Source organism: Falco punctatus, assembly GCF_963210335.1.
Source record: "Falco punctatus genome assembly, chromosome: 11".
NCBI classification, from domain to species: Eukaryota; Metazoa; Chordata; class Aves; order Falconiformes; family Falconidae; genus Falco; species Falco punctatus.
The window spans coordinates 3,322,137-3,349,684 of record NC_137591.1 but is presented as its reverse complement, the minus strand read 5'-3'; the positions used below and the strand labels follow the sequence as shown (position 1 = coordinate 3,349,684).

The following is a 27,548-nucleotide window of genomic DNA, read 5'->3' as shown; positions in this document are numbered from 1 at the left end:
CGCACAGGCCCTCCAGCTGCTCCCCAAACACACACTTAAGGGCCGTCGCCTGAAAGCAAAGCCAGGCTTCACGGCAGGGCTTTTCACGGGTAATACCGGCTACTACACTCCCCCGCTCCCCCAGTCGCCGCAGCGGCGCGGTGAGCGCTCCCGGTGCCGTGGCGGGACGCGTGAGCAGCGCAGCCAGGGTGCGGGCGCGTCCACTTGTGCCAGCCCCGGCCTCCGCGGCGGGCAGGCGGCCCAGCGCCGGCCAGGCCCGTACGGCGCCGCGACTCCTGAGGTAAAACTGCTGGTGGGGCCGCGATCCCCACCTTCCCGAGTCCCCCGAGGCGACACACGTCCCGCTCCCAGCCCCGGCCGGCCCTACGGTTTCTGGCGCAGCCGCCAGGCGCGGGCAGCGGCGGCGCAGGCGCGGAGCCCCTGACGCACGCGCGCTGCGGCGCCTGCCTTGGCGGGGCGGCGCGGCGGGGGCCGGAAGGCGCGGGGAGGCGGGAGCCCAGTAAGGAGCGGCGGGAAGGGCCGCGGTGGGGAGGGCCGGTCCCTCAGGGCTCGGCGGGTCGCTGCCCTCCCGCCGCGGTGCCCTGGGTGTGGCGGGAGGGTCTCGCCGGTGTCGGTGCGCTGGGAGGGGGGAGCGCGGGTGCCGTGCGGCCGTTCGCCGGGCGGCGGCGGGGCTGAGGGGCGGCGGGTGAGGGCACCCGGCCGGGATAGCGCGGGCCCGGCGCGGGGCCTCTGCCCGGTCGCCTCTCCCTGAGGAGGCTGCGCATGGAGGGCGGGTGGATGAGGGAATCTGAGAAACAAATACGCCTCCTGACTGGGAAGAGGGGAACAGGAGGCTTTATGGAACGGGTGTTACTTCAGCAGATGAAATTATTTCGCTTAGCTTTTGTGTTTTTGAGGGAGGAAAGGGTGCTGTTGAGCTGCGTGCTGACATCTCAAAAACCCAACAAGTTATATGCTTCTACGTCTGAGTTCTGAAACTTCCTTTTGGCCAGCAGCGGGTGGTTTGTAATGCTGCTGTTTATCTCAGTCTTCGTAGCAGGCATCGTGGAAGGACAGTGAGTTTTCGGAGCTGTGGTTTTCACCTTACGCTTCTACAGGCAGAATCTCACTTGAGAGACCCTCTGGTGTTGCTCTTCCAGAGGCAGAAAGTAAAAAGTCTGAGACATACCAAACCAGCTTTATCATCTCCTGAGAAGCCTTTATTTGTATAACGTTGTTACCCGTGGGATAGCAAAAATTAGATCAGCGCTTTAGAATCTAATAAAAGCATGGCTTTTGTTTCAGGAGGTAGGGAATAATTATTAAAGATGAAAAAGAAGTAGGAAAGAACATTTTAAGAACCACTTTTGAGAGGAGATAAAGAAGAAACTCAGTACCCCAGAAAACGCCAGTGACTCCAGATGTAGGGAATGGCAGGAGTAACTGAGAGGCACAGAGATGGAGGAGTCTGTAGGTGAGACTGGCATTATGTAGGAATTACGAAGGTATAACAAATTAATAATTGTTCTAACTGGAGGTAGAAAGGAACGGCAGATGTATTTTATAGAAGAGGAAGGCCAGGCTTGACTTGATTTTTTGGAAGTCATGTAGCCTCTGGTCTTACTTGACCCAAGTTTAGGAAGGATGAGAATTCACTTAAGGTAAAATGATCTATAGAGTTGACCTCAGTATCTCTTATTTAGATAAATGTGCCTGTCCTGTGCTTTAGACACAGGTGTAGCACTGAAAGCATGCAAATGTCAGTGTTCACGTTTCTACCTATAGATGGTGATCCACTGCTGTCATAGATTTATATTGTTAAAGTAACTTTTTTTATTTCCCCTTGGTGGTGGTGTTGGGTCATACCTTTCTGTGAATAGTGAATAAGTATGGATTTAGTTTGAACAGGATAACCGAAACGTGTCTTAGATGTTGCTTGTCTGTCACTAAAACATCAGTTCAGTACTGCTGCTGCGTGGGATTTTTTTTTTTTTTTGCTTTTTTGTTGGCAGTGGCAAATAGATTAAACTCACTTAAATCAGACGATGCGCCTCCTGCAAGGAAACTCTTGGGTAGTTGTATCCAGGCTCATCCACTTTTCTGTAACATATCTGTTGCTGACTGCGGAGGGAATGGTGCTACTGCTGCTAATCTGGCAGAAGTACAGCCTTTGGATTTGCTGCTGTCTTTCCCTGTCGACACTGGAGTAGTTTCTTCTTCAGTTGTTTTTTTTTTTTTTAAACTCGGACTAAAATATTTTTGACTTGGGGTCAAAGTTTGCGTATTTTATAGTTAGTGGGGTGGGTTTTTTTGCATAGAACAACATTATATTAACTTTTCTGTTTCTTGATTTCTGAGTTTGATGCATGTGGCCTTTAATTTGACAGATCTAGCAATGTTTCTTGTTGTTACTGGATCCTTAGTGTGGTCTGGTAAGCTTGGTGGGAGACCAGTCCTCCTTCCTCTTTGGGTAGAAGGATGAAGGAGACTACTAGGTTCCATCTGGTGTCCTCTGGGGAGAAGTTGCTGGTGGATAGTATGCTTGTGCTTAGGAAGGGAGAGGTAGAATTTCAAGCCCCTTTTTGAGTATTGGGGAGATTGAAGTGGGATTCAGAGCAGGGATTTTTGATCATTAATGCCAGATGTTTGCATTCCTGTGTTGGTGGTATGCATTTAATTTTTTGATTATGTACTGGCTCATGACTGGATTCCTGTGGAATTAGTTAGAACATAGGATACAGAGTTCATGATGGGCTCAGTGCTTTTATAATGGCTATAGGAAAGCACACGATACCTGGTCCAGCATAACACCTGCCAGGACATAGTTAACTTTTAAATCACTTTTTAATATGTCTAAACCAAGAACAAGCCTATACAAGATCGGCACTTTGCATAATTTGGCCATGGTGTTCTTAATCGAGAAAATAAGTGGCATTAACTTAATACTGGGACACTTACTTTTTAAAATGGTGTGCTTGTTAACAGTTTTTTTTTTTCCTAGCGAGTTATTAATCTAGGAATTTTTATAGTCTTCTTTGAAGAGGTTTTTCTTGTTCAGTGGCAAATAGAAGTTTGTGACCTACTTAACATACATGGTTGGCATGAGTATTTGGACTACCATTACAGTCTTCTCTGCTGGTCTCTTGTGGGATCTTCTCTTGTCACTTACAGGTCAAACATGCTACATGTTTGCATTACAAGTTGTGTGGAGCTGATTAAGGTGATGCTGAAGTATGTACAGTGTAGTGTTCATCTGGTATTGTAATTCTCTTAGGTGGTTTGAAATCTTTTACCCTTCTTGCTGTTGTTTTTAGGCATTTTGTCAGATGCCTTTTCAGCTTCTAGCTCAGAAGTGGGGAGAAATTGCTTCTGGGCAGCTTTTGGACTCATGGTTAGAAATCCTTCAGTACTGAAAACCCCTCCCGGTTGTGGCGTGCTTCCAGATGCAAGGCAGTAACAGAATGCTTCTGGGTGGGGTGAAAACTGGGACTATCAGTAGTGCCACTAAATACCTAAGGAACGAAAAGATGGATGGTATTGCAGCAATGTTTATGGTGTTTTTTCAGGTACCTTTTGGCTTGTTACAGAGACCAGCTATGGAGAAGTGGAGCTTAATGACGATTACTGTTTTACTGGCACTTACTGTACGCTGGACTGTATCGCTTGGTGCTTATTCAGGTAATATGTGTTCATGGTCTGTAAAACCACCACATGAAGGTGAATTATGGAGCTTGTGGTAAATTAGGATAAACTTACATGTAAAATCATAAATAGGAAGCAATGTGTTATTTCAAGTGTTGTCGTATTTTAGTGCCTCTCTATTTCCCTGAGATTCATATAATGTCTTGGTCTTATTTTTCTGAAGTGTGCAATGATTAATATCACAGCTGCTTGGAACAAAATGCTGGGAAAAAGCCCCACCACAACATGTTTAGGGTTTTTTTTTTTGTGTGTGTGAGAGATATGGTCAGTAATATTTTTGGAAGGAGCCAAAGAACAGCAGGCTGTTCACCCCTATGCCTTTGTTTCAGTAGCTGCAGAATATTATTGTGGTCCTATTGTACATTTATTTAATCTTGTTAAGTTCTGTAATAGATACAGCATTAATTTGTATTTAGATAAACCTGTACTAGTAGTAATGAAGACAGTGTAAAGATGGTGTCGAGTGAGCGATTACACTGCCTTGTAGCTATACTTAAGATTGTTTACAGCATGCACTAGAGCTATATTCTTTTAATAGATGTTTTTCTCCTCCCCATCTCATAATGCTTGCAAAGAGCCAGCAAGTTTTTTTCCAGACCTCTCAATGCCATTCCTGCGCTTAGCATAAGCTTGCACAAAGCTTGCTCTCTGCAAACTTAAAAAAAAGAAGAAAAGAACCATTACTTTCCCCATCAGCTAAAAGAATCACAAGCTCAGTCAAATTCAGCTCTGGTTTTCTGTTAAGGCATTTGGGAGCCTCATCCCCCGAGTAGCTGGAGCTGTTCAGTAGATGTTAATGATTTTTAAACTGGTAACTCCTGGGTTTCATTTACTTGAAGGAATTTGGTTGAAGATAAGTTGCATGCATACCTTCTCGCACAGTTTTATTTTGAGTTTGCTTTCCGAAGATGCTGTTATGAGAGATCTGTTCTGTAGGTAATTGGGGCCTTCTTTTACCCATCTGTAGGCAGAAATACACCCTGTCTTTTGCCACACAGTACTAAATTTCTGTTGCACTGCAAGTATTTACAGTTACATGCTAACTAGATTTTTTTAAAGCTGAATTAATTTGAAACCAATCAATATTCTGCAAGAGTGTCTTGAAATAATGCCTGAACTAAAATAACTATTTTTTAAAATCTTGTTTCCTGAACAATGATTGTAGTTTAGGAATAGGAAATGCTGAGTCTGATCCAATCCAGCAAATTCTTAAAGCACATGCTTAACTTTGAGATTTGGCTGGCTGAAAAAAAGGCAACCCTGAATGTTTGAAAGAGCTGCCAAATGCATAAGTACACTGGATTATTATTATTTTTTTAAATCTTTGACTTCCTTCAAATGTAACAAACCTCTGGTGACAGGAGCGAGAAAAATAATTGGGCAGGGTAACATTTAAACTGATGACGTGGTCCTGTTGTTTTGCTTTCACCGCTGCTCAGTGCGATAAAAGTTGAGCAAAGGATTAGAAGTAGTTACTGTTCTCTGAAGGAGGCTCTGGTAGAAATGCTGATTCGGCATACTCTGAAATCACGCGTGGCATGGATGGGCAGAAGCAGGGTGGTTAATTCTGCCCTCATTTACTGTATAGTCTTGGACTGCTGCTGTTGCTTGCCATCTAGCATGCTTTTGGATCTGCCTCTGGAATTAGGGTCACTATGGTGAGAAAGCAGGTAGCTAGCTATACCTGGTTTTAAAAGGTTACTGTTTGCAATGACCTTAGATTAGCTGGTCTTGGAGAATTATTGAGGAAAAATATGGCTTCATAGATTAATGCATTATTTTTTTACTATATTGCCAAACTCCTGCTAAATGACCAGTAGCGAAACACCTGTATTGAAAGGTAGCTTCAGACCCTTAAAAACGCTTGTTTCCAGGTAAAAAAAAAAACAACGAAATAAGACCACTCTAAAGTATTTGTGACCCTTTTGAAATACTTTATTTTATGTTTATTAATTCTGAATTCTCTTTGGCTGTATACTTGATGCTTGCTGTAGATGGAAACTAAACATGCGTTTGCGAACTAACCACTGTGCTATCAGTCTCTGTATTTGGCTTTTAGTAATCGAACATTTGGATTAAGATCTCTTTTGATCATTCTGAAGCCAATTAATTTCTCTTCCCTCTGTTTTTTTTTTTTTTTTTGAGAGGGAGAGAAGCTGAAATAAAAAATGTGTGTATATAAACACAAAAGCGCACACATATACACACACTCTAAAATTTGGGTAACACCTACTTTTGTATTTCGGTAATCCTGTGACTGGTTCTCTGTTCCCCTGGATTTATAGCTACAGAGTGGGCACTGATAAAACTCCTGTTCTCCAGTGACCTCACTCGCTTGGGAAGCTTCTAGTTGAATGTGTCATGTAGTGGAGGTAATCTACTTGCTCTACTACCCAGGAATAAATTAGCAGATATTCCCAGGTAGCAAGGGAACATACTAAATAGTACATATCTGAGCTTGTGTGACTGACTCCCACAAACATAGATCATGTGAAAAAAATCTAGATGGCTTTCCTATATTTTAAAGAATCTCTTAAATCTCTGTCTGGCTAGTGTCAATATTTTACTGGAAGTACTATCAGTCCGGTTTCTGTTCTCAATAAGCAGAGGTTAATAGAAGTAGATAAACTCTCTGATAAAGATGCTTGACGTACTGCCATTACCAGAGTTAGGCTTACATTGAAGGAATTGTTTAAGAGTGAAGTGTTTGCATTGATACAGTTTTTTTTTCTGTGGAAAAAAAAAAAAATCTTTGTTTCCTGCGAGACTTACGTATATGTGTATGAAAAGTGTCCTTTAACATAATTCACTTTGCAGAACTGCTACATAATAATCACTCAGTTGAAAAATGTGCGAGAGAGAATTCTTGTAAACCAAGAGGAGCAGTTATTATTTAGAAGGCTTTGTAGATTATAAGAAAAAATTCTTCTTGACCTATTCTGTGTACTGAATGGCCTGATTTAGTAAATGGCTCATCTTAACTCTTTATTATGAATCATGGGGAAAGGGACAGATGCAGCATTTTTGCTGGTATTGTGCAGTGGGGACCAGAGGAAAGAGAGAGAAACTGGGGGACTTGCAGCAGATCCTAGTTCCAAGTAAATTCAAAAATAAGGCTGGCTGTTACTTTTAATAGCAAGGTACCATGACATGGCTGAAACACAAGTGAGAACACTGTCAATTATTATATAGGAAGGAAGTAGCATAGTTCACACAAAATCAGTATGAGATGTCCATTATGTACACTTTCTTATTTCAGAGAAAGTGCCACATTTTTCATCTACACTTGGAAATGATACTTTTTTTTTTGTCAGACAAGGAAGCAGTTCTTCACAGTGGAGTATCTTGATAAATGCTTATTGCAGAAATATCCAGAAAATGAAAGGAACGCCTGACTTTTTTTTTTTTTCCTTTCGCCTGCCTGTTAGACTGCATAGCAGATGAGGTCTCTATTATTCTCAAATATCTAGAGGAATGGAGAATAAAATTAGTAATGTATTAATATGAAAATACATATCTGGAGGAACAATAATCTGCATAAACCAAATAAATTCCTAAATAGTCTGTCATCTCTCTTTAGGTGCAGGAAAACCACCTATGTATGGAGATTATGAAGCTCAGAGACACTGGCAAGAAATTACTTACAATTTACCCATCAGACAGTGGTATGTAGTGCTATTGTAGTCCAGGTTATAAAGGGGTAAATGTAATGAAACCTTGGTGTGTATCTTTAATATACCTTTAAGTTTAAGATCTCTGCAACATTTTCTGTTCTCTGAATTATTCTAAAACCTCTTTAGTAGTAATATATTATCACCCTGTTCTTAGACTGAGGTACCATTTTCTTCACAAAAAAAATTATATAAAAGCTAAGATTTGGAACTTTGACTTGCTAGCTATGAGCTTCTATAACAAAATATCCTGACTGGTAGGTCTCTCTGTGAAGCTCCAGCTTTGTTTTGATTTGACTGGAAAGATCAAGAAGCACTTTTTTTGCAGGCTTATGTGAGATCATACAGAAGCATGTTCTCCCGGTTTAGAAAAAAAATAAATATCTGTTCAGCTTCCTGAGTTCCAGTTCTCTAATTCACAAGAAGATTCATGATTATCAGCACTGACAGAAAACAAAACCAGAGCTAAAAGGCAGGGGCATTCCGGTGAAAGCAGAGAGTTGAATTCTTGTGCTGGAGGCACTGGTTGTTTTTCACACCTGTGTTCTTAATACAGATTTTAAAATGTGGGTGCCTGGAATCTAGATGTAAGTATAGCGAACTTGATTTCTACGTATTGGTTAAAACAGTAGGAAAATGATTCCACATATTTATTTTTACATTATTCCTAATATTCCATAGAACAGTGAAAATTATTTAGTCCGTATATATGCTGCAACACAAATTGGCATACACTGGAACTCCAGGTCATCTTCCAAGAGGGGATAGTTGTTTGTCTGGTGTAATTTTTTTTTTCTCTGCTGTTGGGGAAGAGACCAATATGACAGAATACAGTATTAATTCAATAGTAGTTCTGTAAATGTATGTGGGGCCAATTCTGGAAGTATGGCACTCTATGGAACTTTGCAGGTGACTCTATATTATGACTTCAGATCATCCTGTTGTGTCTATATTATCATTTCTCTTTGATGTTTTTCTGGGATATCCAAACCCCTCATTGTGCTTGAGTTGGAATAGCGGAGAGCTGACATAGTAATAGAGTTAGTAGCTTTGATCCACTCCGCTATGTGGAACTGTATGTACTTAAAATTAAGAGTTCTAGCAGTCGTTATTTCTAGGCATTCCCAGGGGCCTGATGAAACTATATTGCAGGCTGGGTTTAGCTTATGGGCTGCCAGTTGGGCATCTCAGTCTTGTTGTATTTGCTCTTTGTTTTATTTATATCAGAAGTTTTTTGGTTGGGTCTGCTTTGGGAATTGAATCTCTAATACAGCAAAGTCATATTTGGTCTTGGGTGTTAGGAAAAGATGATCTTGGCTGACATGCGAGGGTTTACGTGCTAGAATACTGAACTGTCTTACCCCTCCTATGTTACAGAAATACACAGGGTGAAAAGGTGTTACACGCTGGTATGTGTAAAAAGCGTTCAGATTTGAAGTTGAAATTTTGATCGCTTCTAGTGCTGTTATTTGTTTAGTATTTAGAAAAGCTGTCTATACAGCAAGCATGTGTTTTTCTGTAGATTAGCCTAGGTAAATATAGAGAGCAGCTCTTTCATGAGGACATAGTCTTACAGGATCTCTTCATCTTTTCACAGACTTAATTATCATGTTTATTGTTAAACAGGTATGTGTAGGTAATATAGCTGCATGTTCCGTGATTATTTTCTTTGATCCAAACCAAAGATTTATTTAAAAAAAATAAATGCTGCAGTAAAGTACAATATGGTTTGTAGTTGGTTTCCAGAGGCTAGAATTTAAATATTTCTTGTTTATATTTTTCTTTAGAATTTTGATGTTATTTATTAAAAACTACTTTAAGAGCATGTTTTCTTGTACTGCTAACTAGAACTGTGAAGGCTTTTTTTGCTAAATATTACTGGGTATAGGGATTGTTTTTTCTGTTGAAGCTATGAGTTTATGGAAAATAAAAGTTAAAAAAAAAAAGAAAACTGGAAAGTTTGCTACTGAGTTGCAGACTGTTACAATCTGCATGAGGAATCTAAAGTACCTTGGCATGAAAATCTTGAATTGTAGGATAAGAAGCAGAGATGCAACTCAAATATGATTTATCATTAGTTCATAAGATACTTCAGGCAGCTCATAAAGAATTCAAGAAATATCATTTACTATAATAAATGTCAAAAATTGGCTGCATTTGAAGAGAGAAACTGGAAAAGCCAAGAGCGTGCCCCTTGGTGGTTAAGTAGGCTGGTCAGTCTGTTTCACTGTACGATACAAAGGGTCTGATGCCTTATTTTTGTAATTCCTCCTTGGGTAAAACCATCTGCTTCTTGTTTGGAAGAGGTGACTTAATTTTAACTGCTGCCAGTCTTCCGTAGCACTATGGACATGCTGTAATTACAAACAGGAAAATCCTTTTCCTTTCTGTCACATGGTCCACCTGAGTTTTGAGGTTGAACTAAGGTAAAGTGGTTGTGGCTGACATACCCGATTGAGGTTCGTGACCTTGCGTTGGTTAGTCAGGTGGTGGTGTTACTCTAACTTGGTGTTGCCTTCTAAGGAATTTTTTAGTCGCGACTCCTACGTTCGTGCTGAAAGAACTGCCTAGGTGCACCTGCTGTGGCTTAGTTTTCTTCCAGACCTATGCTGCTTTATGTTTGTGTAGTATCTTTATGCCACCCTTTTGCACTTCTGTTCAGTTGCTTTCCAGCAGTACAACTTCAGCAGATGTTTTTTTCAGAGTTTTCATATTAAGGTCTGTTAAGCAGAAGCAGTTCACACATATGTAACATATGCTACGTTATGGTCTAAAAGTAGCAGATAAAGTTTAACTCTTCAGAAGTCCTTGTCACATATTAAATATGCTGTCCAAGTCCAGGCAAAAAAAGGAATCTAGGATTGATATAAGGAAAAATCGTTAGTGAATTCCATTTATCTTGAAATTTCTGTTTAACTGCATTGGTTTTATTTTCTTTTTGGCAAATTGACTGCTGTCTTCTGGAATAATTGACATACCTGAAAAATGTTTATGTGGTAGGTCCTCACCTCCATCTACAAACCAAACCTACAAGTCTAGAGCTGCAGTAGATGTGCGCAGTAATTTTTGTGTAGGCTTTATATTAGTCTCTGGATTTTTGTTAAACTGTTCACATCAAGGATTTTCCTTCTCCAGGTAAGTAAGCTTTAGCAGCTTTTTTAAAATCTGGTTTGCAGACCCAAGTGAGTGTACTCTGAACCACTTTTGCTTTTGTTTTGTTGCTTCGTTTTTTTTGTGTGGAGTAAAGTAAAGCAGATATAGAATCTCTCTCTCTCAATAGATCAGCAAATATAGAGTATATATATATAAAGTAAAATAAAGAAGTTGCTAACTTCTATATTGGAATTAGAATATGTTAAAAAAATATTTGATTTGATATTCAACCTTTTCCTTGGGCTGAAACAAAGCTAGAAAAATGTAGATCCTTCTCTAAAATTTTTTTTTTTTAGGTACTTCAATACAAGTGATAATGACCTACTGTACTGGGGCCTTGATTATCCACCTCTTACTGCCTATCACAGCTTTGTGTGTGCTTACATGTAAGTTCATTATTTTAAACAAATTCTTTGAAGAACACAAAACACCAAATTTACTTCCCCTCTCTTTTTTTCTTTCTTTCTCTCCTCAGGAGAGAAACTAGCTAAAAACTTATCAATCTGGGCAGCTGATGAAATGGAAAGTATTGTTTGCTATTTTAAAGCTAGGGAAATAGATTTTATGTGTATCCCTATGGCTTAAAACTAACACTGCTGTTTTTCTGCCTTGTAATTATTGCAAGGGGGGCTGAAGGGTTACATTCTTCTTTTTGCCAGGTCTGTAAATTTCAGCAGATGTGACTTAGCTATTTTGCTTTCCGTGTGAGCCACTGTTGGAGCAGTGATGCACAGAGAAAAGTGCTGTAGAAATTGGGTGCATTGCATGGGAAAGCTGTCAAGTTTTGAGAGCCCAAGTGACATTTGATGACTGGATATCATGTAAATAGAATTCTGTTATTGGAATACTTTTTCCACGAGGGCTTTACTGCTGTTGGAATGAGACGTATGGAATAAGAATGTAGGTTAAAGTGCAGAGGCACAGTTATGTGGGGCGTCTATGTGAACTGTAAATGGTTTATATTTAATACTTAAGTATGAAAGTTATTTACAATTGTTTTTTTTTAAAGTCAGTGGAACTAGGCTGAAGGTGGTTATCTTGTCCTAATAAATACTGTATTGCGCTTTTAGTTTTTTCCAAGATTATTTTTTTTTAATTGTGAAATAGTAGCTAAAGTCTACAGTGTAAACTGATCTAGTGGTGAGGGAAATCTTTCATTGATCGGTATTGCTCTTTGAAATATTTCCTCCCATTCATCTTAATTCTTGGAATATGCTCCTGTGCATGTCATCTTTATTGCTGAAAGGAGTGTAAAGGGAAATGAGAACTGTCTACATTTTGATGTGTCTGTACTTTGTTTTACAGTGCAAAGTTAATAAATCCTGATTGGATTGCTCTGCACACATCTCGGGGGTATGAGAGTCAGCCACATAAGTTATTTATGCGTACAACAGGTAGGAAAATTATATTTCCTTAGGATGATCGTACAGATTTGTCTCACTAATTTAACATGTTTAATATCATGCAGCTTTTCTGTCTTCACCAGTTTATTCTCAGTTTTTTGACTTGGTTGGCTTTGCAGGTCCATTTATGAACAAAACTTCCATGTTCTTTTCTCTTCTGCCATCATTTGTGAAGCTGATAAATGTAAAATATACAAACAAGCTTTCAACCCAACTCAAAATGAAAGCTACTTTTTTTTGTGGTACAGACCCATTTTCTTAATTTTGAAAATAGTGTTGTTTTCCCTTCCATTCTGATAAATACACTTTTCATTTTCACCTTAGCTTGGGTTTTATTGTAAAATTATTTTGCATGTAGACTGGCACTCACTGATTTAAAAGTCTCTTGAGGTCTCAGAGATCTTTGTTATGAGCTGTATACATTATCTGAAAGGGATATTTGATATTTTTAAAAGATGTCACTTCTCTTTCAAACGGCCACCACTTTCTAGAGAGAAGCTTCTGTTAAAAAAAAAAAGTATTTTACCCCTTTCTTTCATCTTGAATTTTTTTCCTTTAGTCACTCTTCTGACCATTTGATTATTTTGAACTGCCTTTCCAAAGAAAATGATAAAACAAATGCAGAAAAATATATGTAGATAACTTAATTCAGTAGCTGTATCAGTAGGACAGCAGTGTGGCGAGTGAGCTCTTGTTCTTTAAGCAATGGCAGATGCCATGTTATCCTGTTACTGTTTTATTTTAAATCTGTCTTTTGCTTTGCGTAAGGCTAGTTCCACAAAATCCTTTCTGATTGCAACAGCAGAATTCGTTGTTCATCAATAGTTTTTCTGTATATCACAAACCTCTCAGTCTGGTCTCTAGTAATTGATTGAATTGAAAAAAAAAATAAAAATCACTAGAACTTAATTACCCTTGAAATGGTCTTTATTAATTTTGAAATCAACTCACTTGACAAACCACTGATGGATCTTGGAGAACTGATAAACACTTTTAAACAATGGCCATTAGAAGAATGCATTAGAATAATACAGAACAGTCAATGTCAGCTGTTGGTATTACACCTTTATTTTAAGTGTCAGTGTATTTGTTTTGCTAACACCTTGGGTATATTTGTTTAATTGTGGCTTGAGCTTGCAAACCAATTCATTGCTGCATAACTGAAACCTTTAAACATTTTCTTCCAAAGCCAGTGACTAAAAAGAGGCAAAGTATACTTTCCCTCTTGGAATAATTGCACATTTTCTGAAACTGGTTTATAGAAATAATCTGAGATTTTTCAGGCTCTTAACACCTGAGAAGAACTCACCTTGTGGTTTAAGCGTGAGCAGGAGTTGACATAATTCTAGGCAGGTGAACCTGCCTGTTCTGTTTTCTTGTCAGCCCTCTTACATATATTTTCTGTAGGCAGATGATCAAAGCCAAATAACTGTTTTAGTCTGTTTGTCCAACTCACTAGTAATTCACAGATATTGGAGACTGTTATAATCTAGAGCTTCTTAATTGTGTCTCCAGACTGTTCCATCAAACAACTTGACTGGATCTAGTCCTAGTTGATTTCTTTTGAGAATTAAGAATGCCTTCTCTCATTTTGGCATGTGAGGAACTAGAGTGTGCTCCCTTATTGACTGAGGCTGTGCCAGAAGCCAAAACAGCTGAACACATGGAAGCAGCAGCTTTTGGACATCAGAAATGAAAGCGTTAGAAACATTAACAAGATCAAATTCTGTAGTCCTATTTCTTTTTGTCCTTTGAAGTGGAACTACCCAGTTTATTCTAATGAAGGACTTTCTGATATTTTAATGTTTGTTTGCCTGTATTTTTTTCCTTTTCTTTCCCAAAACAATTGAAAAAATTAGACACAGCGTAAGACAATAGAAAAGCATATTCAGCTGAAACTATAGTCACTTGACTTTTGAACTTCAGTTGAACTGAATGACTAAAGTGAAGTGTCCAGTGGGGGTACAGATGCAAACCCCACATTCAAAAGGTAGGCAACTAGTCTCGCTCCAACACGGTGTAGTTATTACTGTCTGAGGTTGTTTGTTTGTTTTTTTTTCCCTACACCAAATATAACCAAGATGTGCAGATTAAGAAGTTAAAACTGTAAGCAAAACCAAAGATTCACAATCCAGATGAACATACACAACTTAAATAGCATTTAGATGAGGTATGTGGGAGGATTCTAACATAGTTAATCTTTATTTTTCAGTGTTTGTTGCTGATTTGCTGGTTTATATTCCTGCAGTTATTTTATATTGTTTTTCCTTGAAAGAAACATCTACTAAAAAGAAGGCAAGTATCTGGTGTGTGTGTGTAAATTAAAAGCCAAAGAAAACATACTGTTAAAACAGGGTAGAAATTTAACAGTATGAGAGTTAAGTAATGTATAGAACATGGTGATGGCTTCAATTGATGTAAAACTGATGACAATCAGTATAACTTATATTAAAGGCTTTTCAGTCGAAAAGATTTTAAAAAGCCATTAATTCATCTCACAGCAATTATTTTAATGCTTTCAATAACAATAACAAGGTGCTCTGAAATTTAGTAGCCATGAACTCCTGAATTATATTTATTTCTGAATTTATTACTTGGGTAGTAAAAGCAAGATTTGTGCTGTGACATGGGGGAAAGTAGAAACTGCTTTGTCTTGCACAGTTCTTGTGGTAGAACCAATACGTTTTGGAATAATAAGTCTTCTGATTTTTGGAGTGGTTCCAAGTTTTAAGATGGGTGTGGGTGATCTTTGAGCTGGTTAGCAAAGGGCAGCCTGTCCTCTATTCAGTATTTTCTTATTTATAGAAGATTTTTATCCTTTTTTATTTCTCAAAATATTACTGACAGAAGATCACTTGTAGAGAATAAGATCCCTACATACAGGGTGCACCAGGGAGGGGCAAATTTTTGTACTGGAGTAGTAGTATGAGTTCCTTAGTCTAATATCTAACTTGGAAATAAGTATTTTCCCTCTCTCTTTTTTAATTTATCCTTCTTTCTAGGTTTCCAGTGCTCTCTGCATACTGCTTTATCCAGGGCTCATTCTTATTGACCATGGACACTTCCAGTATCCTTGTAATGCAGTGAAGTGAATTTCTGTTTTCAAAGTAACATTGTTCTTTAGCACATGTCTTTAGTGGGGCGGAAGGTTACTTTTGTATACAAAGTCATCTGAGGGCTTCTGCCTACCCCAAAGTGGACATATTAAAGAAAACTGTATGTCTGAAATATATTGTAGATAAATAGTTGACCGTGGGACAAATCAATCCAAACACGAGTAGCATCCTTCCTGTGCCTCAAGCTCATATTTCCGTCAGTCACTTTATTGCAGAAAACGTCAGTGGTTCTATGACAATGAACAGAATGATGGCTTGTGCTCCTGTGATTTGTGTTTGGAGAGAGAATCACCTTAGATCTTGAGATGGCAGAGAAGTGTGTCAAGTGTAGTTGTGTAAAACGTTCAGTCCTATAAAATGTGCCATTCTGTCTTGCCTTTACAATTACTTGAGACTGGGTGCGCTTCACTCGGTGTCTAACCATTGAAAAGCTAGGCATCTCATACGAGTTAGGCTGTAAGAGCTAACTGGTCAATACTGGTGGCAGATGCCTTCACAGGTGGGTCTTTTAAATAAGATTTCTGGTTTTATACTTGTTTTGCACATCCACAAGCAAATACTGTTAGTTGACTACTCCAGGCTGTGCTGCTCAGGGCCGTCAAGCCAGAGGGACACAATCCTGGAGTTGTGATAAATGTAGATGTTTAAACGTTCCAAGGAGATATTGAATCTCAGCATCTACTACTAAATCAAGTTTTGAAAATCAAGTACTTATTTGTGGTTTCCTTCTGAGAGAGTGCATAGTCAACTTGGAAGATAATATATTTTAGAAAGCAGATTTTAAAGGGAAAAAATCATAATGCTATTGAATATTTGAGTTACAGTTCAGGAATTCTGAAATTCTATTTTTGGCCTAACTCTTTGAAGATGTAGATCATCTGGAGAAGTTCCTTGCAAGAATGGGGATGGGAATTAACACAGTTCTTAGGAGAGAGAAGCTGGTGGTCAGCAGACGGCACAAGGTTTCCATTTTCTAATACGTATATGACATACAAAGAGGAAGGCAATAATCTGTTCTGTTTATCCTGTGTTGGATAGGGCAAGAAGTAACAGCCCTAAGTTACCATAGGGAATATTCAGGTTTTTAAAAATACAAATAATGTAAAATAAATAAAATACAGAAGAATCTTTTGAATCTTAATTACAGTGAAATGCTGGAATAGACTGTCAGTGGATGTTGTGGAATCTGCAGTGTCGAGGTCTTTAGGAAAAGGTTCAGCAAACCTCACGTCACAGGTGACGTATGTGTAGCAGATGCTGTGTTAAAGCAGACGGATGCACTGCAGAGTCTCCTGTGGTCTGTTGCAGCCCCGTGACTCTTAACGTGAGTAACTTCACTATCTGTGACCAGCTCCCAAGAAGTCGATAGATTTACTTAACCTTAACTGCTGCTGCATGGCTCTGCAAGATCAGAGCCTTTTGGTGTAACAATGTGTTGATGTGAAATTGATGAGAACTCAAATATAGTTAAGTTTTATTTTGAGTGGGGAAATTTGACTGAGCTGAAAACAACGTAGACAATCTGAATGTGTTGTTACAGCTATTTATATTGCCAAAGAAAGAACAAAATATTGTGAAATTTCTGACAATACAAGTAGGTCTCTACTGGTTTCTCTCCTTGTGTAAAAATAATGGTAAAAGACAAAGCTAATATATGTTGCAGTTTAACAGTAAGTATAGTGTAGTTTCTTCAAAATCTGCTGAGACTGGGAACCTGTTCTCAAAGTCTTAGGGAAGTAACATTGCTTTTAGTAACAATTATTCATTGTTTGTACAGTATTAGCAGCTACGGGAGCTGGTCATGGATGAGGGTGCACTGTGAGTGTAATATAATCACAAAAAACTCAGGAGTCCTTGACCTAAATTATATATTATTTAAATACTGATGTATTTGAATATTCAGCACCTATCTTTTGGGAGCTGGGAGGAGAGACTCTTGGCAGCTTTATCCTACCAAGAAAAAAAGTGTTTATCCTGATGCATCTTACAGAGTACTGTCACTATCACCAAAAGCTTGCTTAATATGTGCACACATAGTTTGTCTTTGTATTTTCCTGTGCAAGCTTTGAATCAAGCCTTGGAAATGTAGAAAATACACTTAAAATAGAAGTAAAGTTATTTCTGTCTGTCAACAACGTAGTCACAACTGGCAATGTGTTTTTGAAACACACTTGGAAAAATTTATTTTGCATGCTATTTTACACTTGTCCCTCAGGGCATTCATTACCGATTTGCAGTAATAAGATGTGTGTCTTTGTCCTTGACATAAAAAACCATATACAACTCAGTGAGCCTTGGCTTTGCCTTGTGGGGTGTACTTTACTTGTCTTATGACTGGGACCTTTTGGCGTCAGTGGCGTTTTGCTTGGCCTTAAATTATAAGCAAATGGAACTTTACCATTCTCTGCCCTTTTTTTGCTATTTACTTGGAAAGTGCTTCAAGAAGGGACTGAAAGGAAAGGGGTAAGTGACTTCAAACCATTTTATCTTTCTCAATAATACACCCAGGCAGGCTGGCATTGAGAATGTGATTCTCCTTATTCGAATGTGGGGATTTCTGAGTTAATTTCTAGTGGAAGATACTTACCTTGTTGTAATGTATTTCTGTCCTGCAAAATAAATAATTCTTGTTGAGACCTACATTAAGTATTTCCAGTGAACAAAGAGCAAAATCTGTTAAGGTGTCCTTTCCTAGCACTTTTCATTCTGTTAGCTAAATTAAATATGGACTGCACTGGGCAAGCAGGTTAGATGGCCAGCAGTAGCTCTGTGGTTCTTGTGAAGTTATTCTCACTAATTTGGGGATGGTGAACTTTGTCTGTGGTACTGGTAGCTCTTTCTGTTTAGATTTTTTTTTTACCTTCAGTGCTGTATCCCTTCTAAAAAAAGGTTTATGCTGTAAACTAAGAACTGGCTTTTGTTATCAGCAGCTGGATTCGTCTTCTCTCATGTACGCTTTTTCTCTTGATTGCAGGTTAGTTTTGGTGACTAAGATAGCAGGGACAGTGGTGGTGTCCTTTGCTCTCTGCTGGCTCCCGTTCTGTACTGACATGGAACAAATCATGCAAGTACTCAGAAGACTGTTTCCCATTGACCGAGGCTTGTTTGAGGCATGCATGTTTTCTTCTCCCCCACCCCACTGTAAATGTTCTGTATTCTTAGATCCCTTGAGAAACCTTCATCGTGACCTTTAGGGATTTCATGTGGGAGACACACCACAGAACTAGTAATTTGAGATGGCTTCTTCAGCAGTCATTTCTTGCCAGTTATTTAATCCAGTATTTAACCCCAGCTCAGCTGGCATCTTCCAGGATATTATATGAGTAGACAACACTTATCCCATCATCAAACCCATACCTCAATCCATACATTTTTCCATTGAAATAGATTCCATATTAATTGACAGTGTCAGAAGATGTAACCTTAAAAGCTAACAGCTTCAGTCTCTGTCTTTGGGTTCTGCTCAGCTTTTTTCAACAGGAGGCGTTATTTTTTACATAGTTTTTTAAATAATGTTTTGGGTGCAGCCTAGAACTTCCTTTTTGACCTACCTTGTGTTTTCAGTGCAAGTTTCCACAATATTTTCCAAAAGTTTTAGGCCAGTTCTGCTTTTAGTTTTCCTCAGAGTATGCATGTTTGTGTGCTGCAAGGTGTGCAGTACTGCAGCCTAAATCCAGAAGAGCAATTACTCATTTAGCTTTTAAAAGCAGATTCTCACCTTTAACCAATAAAATGAAGCTTTGAATTTCCCGGTTTTGATGTCACAGGGATTTGAGCAAATGCTTATGTCGTTTGATTAATCTTCAATTTTCTTTTAATCTTCTTTAGATATAAATAACATTACAACTGGCAGTTTCTTCTTCAAAAGTTAATGCTGTTGTACCAAAGGCAGCATTTTATTTAGTTAGTGGTATGGGAGTGTTCTCAGTGTATCTCTGCTAGTATATTTAAAAAAAAAAAAACAACCAAAAAACAAAACCACAAAAAAAACCACAACAAAAAACCAAACCCAAACAACCCTTCCACAAAAGACCCCCTACATGCCCCCCCCTCCAAAAAACCCAATGACCCTTAGGAATTATCTGGAATTTATTAAAAAATAGTTTTGGTTACCACACTTTTTATTCAGTACTAAGTTTAAAAATAAAATTTGTAAATGACAATAACCAATGAGTCTGAAAGAGCTTAAGGATTTTAGTCTAATATTAGCCCAAATATTTTCTGAGTTGATCAGGGGAGTGACTTGCTGGATGCTAATCTAGATAAAATGAGAAATTGTCCATGTAAGCAATGCACAGTAAATTTATACTGGGCTGTGTGTAACAGGTTCTTTGAATTGGTTCCCATTTACAGCAACAGTAACAAATGCTGATGGTTGTAAAATTGTATTGGCTCTTCAGTAGGCGTCCTGTGTGTTTGCTGGTTCTGCCAAACCCTCTGTTCGCTTGTAATCCTCAGCAGATTTGAAGTGCATATTCTGTATTGCTGGTGAGCATATGAGGAAGATGGCTCAGTGGTTGGTGCTAGTAGCTTTCTTGCTGTTATGTCTACACAGCTGTGATTCAAGCAGCTGTTTAGGGATGAGTTTCATGAGCATGATAGCTGTAGTTACAAATTTAATTTTGAAAGTGATCCTAGCACAACTGCTAATGTCTTTAGACTTCTTGATTTATTAGAGGTTAACTCTGTCATTGCTAGCAAGCAGTAAGCACAGCTAAATACATTCAGGTATGTAATGAAATGTGACAGTATACCGAATGTCTTCACATGCGAAAAAAGATTCATATATGCCAGTGTTCAGTCAGGGACAGACAGTTTCAGAGCTCTATTTTCACAAAATGTATGATCCCATGAGTTCAGAAGTAGTCTCTTGTGCTGAAGAACTATTTCTCAGTTATTTCAGAACATGTCTTGATTGAGTCTCTTGAAACTTTCAATTTTTGAAGATCAGAATAAACTACGTCTAAGAATATGATGTGTATCTGCAAGCATCTTTTTGCAGTATCACAGTAAAACCCCAACAATCCCCCACCTCCCAAGCCCTGTTGTCATCACAAACAAGTTTAGATGAATATAATTCTCACTGATTACTGGTTGTGTTTTTTTCTTTTTTTTATTTCCCTCCTTCAGGATAAAGTAGCCAATCTTTGGTGCAGTCTGAGTGTCCTTATAAAGATAAAGAATATAGTATCACCTCAAACTCAACTAAAACTCAGGTAAGACATAACTGAAGTGTTTAAGTAGTGTTTTATCCACATTTTTTATAAAATGAGTAAGTTTTGTCAAAATTACTAATTTTAAAATGTTTGTGTTTAAAATCTTGAAAAAATGTTTTTTTCCCTATACTGTACTTTTCTCCCAAGTGACAAGGGTTTCCCCAAGTACTGTGGGCAGTATTTACAACTGAAAAATTTCCTGCTTGTTCATACAATGATTAAGCTACTTTGGTGGATATTGAGTTAAAACTTGCATGCCTTCCTCTTCAAAGAATGACCTCTTTTAGTGCTCTTAGAAGTCAGAGTTCACAGTTCTGTTTTTTGACTAAGTGAAGAATTCTAAGTCTAGGTCCCCAGAGTCTGAAATGTTAATGGAAATGCTTTATTCCTTTTTCAAGAGCGCTTATGTCAGCACTTATGAAGACAGTTTGGTGCTTTTCTCTTGTGATTGAGTCTCCTTGAGTGATTTTGAACTTCTGAAAATTACAGTTGAATTCCCTAACTTAGTTTTCAAAAGTGATTATATGATAACGTGGAAGTAGTTACTTGTGTATTAAAACTCTTTTTCTTACAAAATTCTTTAGTTTTGCTGTAACATTCCTGAGCCTGCTTCCTACTTGTATAAAACTAACTGTCCAGCCTTCTCTCCGAGGATTTAAATTTGCTTTGGTAAGTGTGTTTTTAATTGCTCCTTGGTTTATATCCACTGCTGAGCAGCGGTGTGCAACCAACAGTTCTACTTACAGTTGTTGGGATGTGCAGAAGCATGCGTACCATTAAATGTGTTCTGTTTCTGCTGAAGATACTGGTTCTGCTACCACATGTCTGGGAGGTCTGACCTGTCTTTTATATCCAGACTTTTTTTTCTTTAGCCTCAGTTTTCTTTAATGCTGTATTTTTATTATCTTCCTCTGAAGAGTCTTCAGAGGATTCTGTACACATTAAAGCATCGCATAGAGTTGGCATTTCTCCTCTTTCTGTTTAGCTTCCAAAGTGCTAGTTTTTTCTTACTGCATTGGCTGCAAAATTCAATAAAAAAAGTCCCAAGATGGACATTATAAGCTCGTTAGCAGTTTGAAGAGGAAAGGATACAATTTTCCCAAGTGCTTTGCCTTTTCTTAGTCGTATTGTATCATTGAATTTGAGCACCTTAACATGACTTACATGCAAAAATCAGTTGACATGGAGCTGATCCTAAGATTTCAAGAGTTTGCAAGATAACTTATGTTTTTAATTTTGTGAGAGTAACGTTTGAGAGTTTATCACAACATTGCCTAAAACTAATGTTTAGCTTTTCTAATAATTGGTTTGTGTTTTAAAGTGTGGTTTTTATTTGGTGGAGAAAAAAGACAGCTTGTTTATTTTTGGTGTATTGGCTGCTCATGATGATGAGCAAAATTTAGTGTCGAAAAGGTGGGTAGGCCTTGCCATGGCTGAACTTTGCCAGTGCTTATGTATGTGAATCTTTTGTCTCCTTGGTGGGAATGCTCTTGCCAGTAAAGCTAAGCAAGCGTGAGGGCTCTTTACATGAAGTGTTTTCTGAATAATTCTGCATAAACTTTCAAACAATGTATTTTTTAGTATGTATAGGTGGTTACAGAAGCAGCTCTGTGTGTACTTGTAAATTGCACTGGAGTAAATGTAGCAGTTAATTAGAAAAACCAGATCATTTAGCTCATACATTCATGTGAAGCCTGTGCCAGCAGAGAAACTAAAACAGTGCTTTGCATTGCAGTCACATAGACTAATATATCTCTGATTTCCTTTTCTAAGGTTAGTTGTGCATTGTCGTTTTTCCTGTTCTCCTTTCAAGTACATGAAAAATCTATTCTTCTAGTGTCAGTGTAAGTAAATTATTTTTCTGTGGATATATTTGGATATTTTTATTGCGTGCTGCTTTCTCACTTACAAATGTATCTGATTTTAAAAATTCTACGCATTTCCTTTTCTGAATAACTTGTAAATGAGAGTGTAGAAGTACAGCTGTACTCTCCTGCTTCACTCATCTCTCTGGGCCAGTGTTGTGCCTGCGTTTCCTGGAGCAGGATGTGGCCCAGCACCCAGCTGTGTGCCCAGGGGTCAGCTGGCTGCGGCATTGGTTCAGGCGATACTGCTGGACGGGTACTTAGCTGCCCAGCAAGGCTGGAGCGCAGTTGCAAGTTGAACAGGGCGATTTGAAGACTCGCTAACGGCGATGGTAAAGGGCCCTCTCTCCCTTTGTCGTTAAGGTGTGTTTTTCCCATCCCCTGCCCCAGAGGAGGTGAGGGCAGCAGGGACGGTCCGCAGCTTTGCTCTTCTGCTGGATGTCCTGCAAGTAATGTTCGAGAAAGGAAGATTTGGAGAGGTGACCTCCTTAACTAGGGAACCCCCCGTTAGCTCTGCAGGCAGTTCCCTAGAAGCTCCAGTGCATGCACGTGCTCCTCAAAGCCAACCAGAAGCCTTGTGCAGAGCAGGCACTAACCTGGTGGTACGCACTGTAAGGGTGCTGCTGAGTGACTGCTGCAGCCCCTGCAGGTCAGGGTGCCAGCACCCTGGGGTTCGGGGGGGGGTCAGTGGGGCAGGGTGCCCCAGGAGAGGAGGCAGCATTTTGGGCACTGCCTGTTCCTGGATTTTCTAAGCCTGTGCCAGTAGTGCTCTGCCCCGCTCCTGAGGAGTGGGAGTGCAGCGTCCATGCGGGAGGTTGATGATGAAATGCTGTCACTTCAGTGTTGGAATATCTGTGCTTCCTCTCTTCATTCTAGACCAGTCTGCTTAATCATAAATGAAATCCCGTTTATGGCTACGTGGTTTTTACTTGTATCAACTTTCAGGTGAGTTGGACACTATTTTCTTCCTTTTAAGTTCTTAGAGGTAGAACTCGGAATGCACACTGACTTCTGCGGGCGATTCTGTTTAACAGTATGTTGCCCCTTCTGCTGAAGGATGGCCTGCTGCTGGCCTACGCTGTGACCACGCTGGCTTTCCTGGCAGCCTGCCTGACTTCCTTTTCCATATTGGAGAAAACTTCAGCAGAGGACCTGCAGCTGAAGCCATTTTCCCTTTCCCTGAAGGGATATGTTTCGTGGTTTAAGTCATTTCCCAAGATGGTCAGGAGTCTGGTAAGCGATTTTAATTCCTATAACTCTTACTTGCAGCTTTTCATCGTATTGAAGTACTTGCATAAGCCAGTTTTATGTCTGTAACTGTGCATAGAGCCCCAATCAGGGAGAGCCGAGCTGTGTCAGTGTAGAGGCGTTTGCTATCATTTTTTTCTGCGATGTCACTGATGTAGAGATTGAGGAACACAGAACATCCGGGTAATGAAAGTAACTGCTCACATGTTTGAGGTGTTAAATCGCCATGAGCTAATGCCTCATTCCTTACCTTACAGTTTCTTCTTTCCATAACCCTGATGGGTGTCCTGTCTGCAATGAGTGCTGCGGTGCCTCCTCCACATAGGTTACCGGATTTATTTCCTGTATCTGTGTCAGTTATTTCTTGCTTACACTTTTTATTATTTTTGGTATATTTTAACATTGTTATACTCTGGGACTCAAAGAATAGTAGAAGTCAAAAGAAAATCAGTTAATCCACCCATGAAGATCAAGGACCAAACTGTGAAAGGACAGTATTTCCAGTGAACGGTGTCTGGCATTGCAGGTAAACCTGTTTGTGATGTAATACAGTTCCTGTAACCTAATGAGAATCGGGACACAATACGCATATTGAAACGTAAAATAGTCAAAGACTGGTTTGAAGGAGAACTATTTTGAAGAGCACTTGGAAGTGTGATTTGGTGTTTTCTTCAGAAGCGTAATACTTTGTTACCGTTTGTAAACTTGAAATACCTAATAAAGGACCAAATTTTGAATTCATGCCATTCATACCCCAGCCATATTGGCAGAACAGCAAACTGTTTTGTTTGCATTGAGTTTGTGTGTTTCCCAGCATAAAATGCATGAGCAGGTGAAGCAGTGCAGGTTAAGTAGAAACTCTTGACTGGTGGCTCTTAAGTGGTGTTGCTGAAGTGCTTTATGGTGTCAGCAGTCCTGCGTAGTCACCGTCCTCTGTCATTTTGTGTAATGCACTGCAGTCCATCCAGGCCGCTGCACAAGGCCACACATTGGTGCTCGGTGCTCCCCGGGTGCTGTGGCCTAAACAGGGCACTTGGTCCTCCAGCTCATGGTGATTGGTGCGGATGATACAGGGCCAGAAGGAGCTGCTGATGTGCCAGGAGGCTGCGCTGCTGTTTGGTGGGGCCTGGGCAGGCTGGAGGGCTGGCGCAGAGGGACCTCATGAAGTTCAACCAAGGCAAGTGTTGGGTCCTGTGCCTGGGGAGGGACAGCCCCACACACCAGCACGGGCTGGGGCTGAGCTGCTGGGGGGCAGCTCTGTGGAGAGGGAGCAGGGAGTGCTGGTGGGCGGCAAGGTGCCCATGGGCCAGCAGTGTGCCCTGGGGGGCATGAGGAGGAGTGTGGCCAGCAGGTCGAGGGAGGGGATCCTCGCCCTCTGCTCCGCCCTGGGGAGGCCACACCTGGAGTGCTGGGCTCCCTGGTTCCCGAGGGACAGGGAACTGCCAGAGAGGGCCCAGCGGGGGCTGCAGGGATGATGAGGGGGCTGGCGCATCTCCCTGGGGAGGAAGGGCTGAGGGAGCTGGGGCTGTTCAGCCTGGAGAGGAGACAGCTGAGGGGGGATCTTAACCAGTGCCTACAAACACCTTCAGGGCGAGTGCCAAGAGGGCCAGGCTCTCTTCAGTGGTGCCCAGCGACAGGGCAAGGGGCAGCGGGCACAAACTGCAGCGCAGGGAGCTCCTTCTGCATAGGAGGGAAATTCTGTGCTCTGATGGTGATGAGTGCTGGACGGGCCACCCAGGGAGGCTGCAGGGTCTCCTCTGCAGGCATCTGCACCCGCCTGGATGTGGCTCTGTGCAGCCTGCTCTAGGGGACGCTGCTTTAGCAGGGGTTGGACTAGGTGGTCTCCAGAGGTGCCTGCCGACCCTGACCGTTCTGGGATTGTGTGTCTGTCAGGGAGAGCGCTCAGCCTTGTGGCAGCGTCCCTGGCTGGAGACCTGCGTGCTCAGCCACAGGGTGGGCCCCGTTCTGTGGCACATCAGGATGGCAGAGCCGTAGGGGCTTCAGTTCACTCACAGGCTTCTGGTTGTCTTGCGTTACATTCTTTCCCCCAATAGCGATACTTCCAGAATGCTGCAGAGTAGCATAAGTCACAGCGATGCGCCGAGGTTAGCACTGGGCATGGAAGTGGAGGCTGTAATGTTTGGGAAGGTTCGTGTGTGTGCAGCGGGTTGCAGATGTCATCCTTCGCTGTGGGTCAGCAGTGACGGGTTGGTCTGAACACTGTCACAGTCTTGTGACACTCAACAACTGCTTCTAACAGGAGTGCAAAGCCAAAAGCCCTTGGTTCTGCTGAGGTGCTGCAGTGCAGTATGGAAGCAGGTACTGGGCGCTCTCAGGAAAACAACCCCTGTCCCACAATAAACCCCACCCCCTGCTGCAGGGTGGTTTGGAGGTGTAAACTGAACTAAACTGCAGTTTCTCCTTCTGTGCAGAACAGCCTCTGGTGCTGATAGTTCAGAGAATACAAATTGATTGATTGAATAAATCTATACATAACAAAGCAGGTAGTAAGAAAAAATCATAAAGCAATTCTTAGTAGTATAGTTTAATTAGGTGTCTGTCGATCCTTTTTCTTTCCTCTGTCCTGACGCTATATATAAATATATATTTTAAAAAAAGCCAACCCATCCTTGTTTAAAGGCTTCTCCCCTGACCTCGCTGCGCTCTGCCACATACCAAGCTGTCACTGACATTAGCACGTTCTGGGCTGTCTCCACAGCATCGGTTGTGAGTGTGTGAATCAGCTGTTCTGGGAACTTCCAACTGTGTCAGTTATGAATCCCGTCAGTGAAGTGTCTGCAAGTGAAGTGTCTATTTATTCAGCTTTTCCAGCTTTATTTGTTGTGGAAAAAGTAACCCCAGCCAACACTACCCATGGCAGCTAGGACTAAATATAAAAAAGGTGCTTTTGAGCAATAATTGTAGTGCTGTCAGGGCGAGTACAGTTCAGCAATTTACCCTATGCTGTAACAGTTCACTATAAAGCAACAAAACTTAAATATTTTTCCAAGTATTTAGAATTTTTCTGAGGGTGTAACTGTAATGGTGGCATGCAAGAGCTCTGCCCACAGCACGGCCTTTCTTCTTGGAAGCGTAGGCCGAGTGGTGTTGATGTGTATCAGGCCACCTAAATAGGAATCTTTGTCTCCAGAGGCTGCAAAAGCTGAACCCCGCAGCGGGAGAGCCCGCGAGCGCTGGGGCTGGCCCAGGAACGGCCGCTGCCAACCAAATGGGCTGTGAAACAGCAGAGGAAGATGGAGGGAAACAGAACGACTTTCGGTTCTAATTAGCCTGGTCTCGTGCTCATCAGAGATCCTGGTGCCATCCTTCCCCCCCATAGAAAAACATTAGTTTTGAGTGTATCTCTTTTCTTTGTCCTTGAGATGGCCTCGAGGGGTGATAAAGTGAGAGTCATCTGATCCACCTTGTGTGGAACTGGAAATGGTTCTTAGTGGAGCCAGCTGCTTCTGAAAGGCAAAAGCCTGGTACAGCAAGAGGTCAAAGAAACAGTAACTGCTTAAATAGCCAAGGCATGTAGGAGGGGTATTTGCAGCAGAATCTTAGTGTATAACTTATTTCCCTAAAAAATGACTAAATACCAAATTTAATGATGATTAATAATTGCCATGGTGTAAGTTACTGCTGTAACTCATTATGCATCATCACCTTTACTGTTATTTCCTGTAAAAGATTTATTTTGTTCTTCTAAGACTACACAGAACAGCTTGCTTTAGCATACAGTTCATTTACAGACTCTTTTCAGATCAATAATTATTTAATTTCCAGCTACAGGGGTTACAATCAGGTTATATAAACTATTGCTGGTTCAGGTGAACCTTCCATTATCGTACAAGGCAACTGCCTGGTGAATCTTACACATACAACAAAAACCAACAGCACAGAAAGCTGAAAGGAAGAAGCTATAGAAATAAGAGAGTAACCAATTCCCTTCAGATAATTACTACCCCTTTGTTCCCCAATCAGACTGCACAGGCATTGAAGTAGGAAAACATTTTCATTAATTAAAAACTCTGAAAGCTTGAGCGTGTACATGTTTAACCACAGACTGAAACACATTTATCATTTTGATCCTTAGAATTTTAGTTGTAAAAATTGCTTTTAGTTGAGTAAATGGTACTTTGCAGTGGTAAAAAGGACACTCACGCATGTGCATTTACATTGAAATTTTTTTTTT

General features: G+C 40.4%; 1 protein-coding gene across 6 annotated transcripts; it reads left to right on the top strand.

Moving 5' to 3' along the window:
* Positions 1-22: 22 nt before the first annotated feature.
* Positions 23-27,548, top strand: ALG6 (ALG6 alpha-1,3-glucosyltransferase). 6 transcript variants are annotated; one of them, XM_080407283.1, is made up of 15 exons: positions 23-499; positions 3,546-3,657; positions 7,262-7,346; positions 10,802-10,891; positions 11,811-11,899; positions 14,121-14,203; positions 14,911-14,983; positions 17,313-17,487; positions 17,999-18,134; positions 20,155-20,240; positions 20,825-20,909; positions 22,014-22,084; positions 22,982-23,050; positions 23,140-23,338; positions 23,611-27,548. In XM_080407283.1, exons 2-15 carry the CDS (start codon positions 3,576-3,578, stop codon positions 23,806-23,808), a joined length of 1,521 nt encoding a protein of 506 aa, XP_080263409.1. In that variant the 5' UTR covers positions 23-499; positions 3,546-3,575; the 3' UTR covers positions 23,809-27,548. The 6 variants fall into 6 exon arrangements, with proteins under 6 accessions (XP_080263409.1, XP_080263404.1, XP_080263407.1 ...); XM_080407278.1 differs by lacking the exons at positions 14,911-14,983; positions 17,313-17,487; positions 17,999-18,134 and having other exon boundaries at positions 24-499; XM_080407281.1 differs by lacking the exons at positions 23-499; positions 14,911-14,983; positions 17,313-17,487; positions 17,999-18,134 and adding an exon at positions 538-585.

Excerpts from the sequence above, each read along its gene's own strand:
- ALG6 (XM_080407283.1), top strand. The coding sequence starts at position 3,576 with ATGGAGAAGTGGAGCTTAATGACGATTACTGTTTTACTGGCACTTACT. Across the intron at positions 7,347-10,801 it reads AATTTACCCATCAGACAGTG|GTACTTCAATACAAGTGATA; the intron begins GTATGTAGTGCT and ends TTTTTTTTTTAG. Across the intron at positions 20,910-22,013 it reads GAGGATTTAAATTTGCTTTG|GTTAGTTGTGCATTGTCGTT; the intron begins GTAAGTGTGTTT and ends TCCTTTTCTAAG.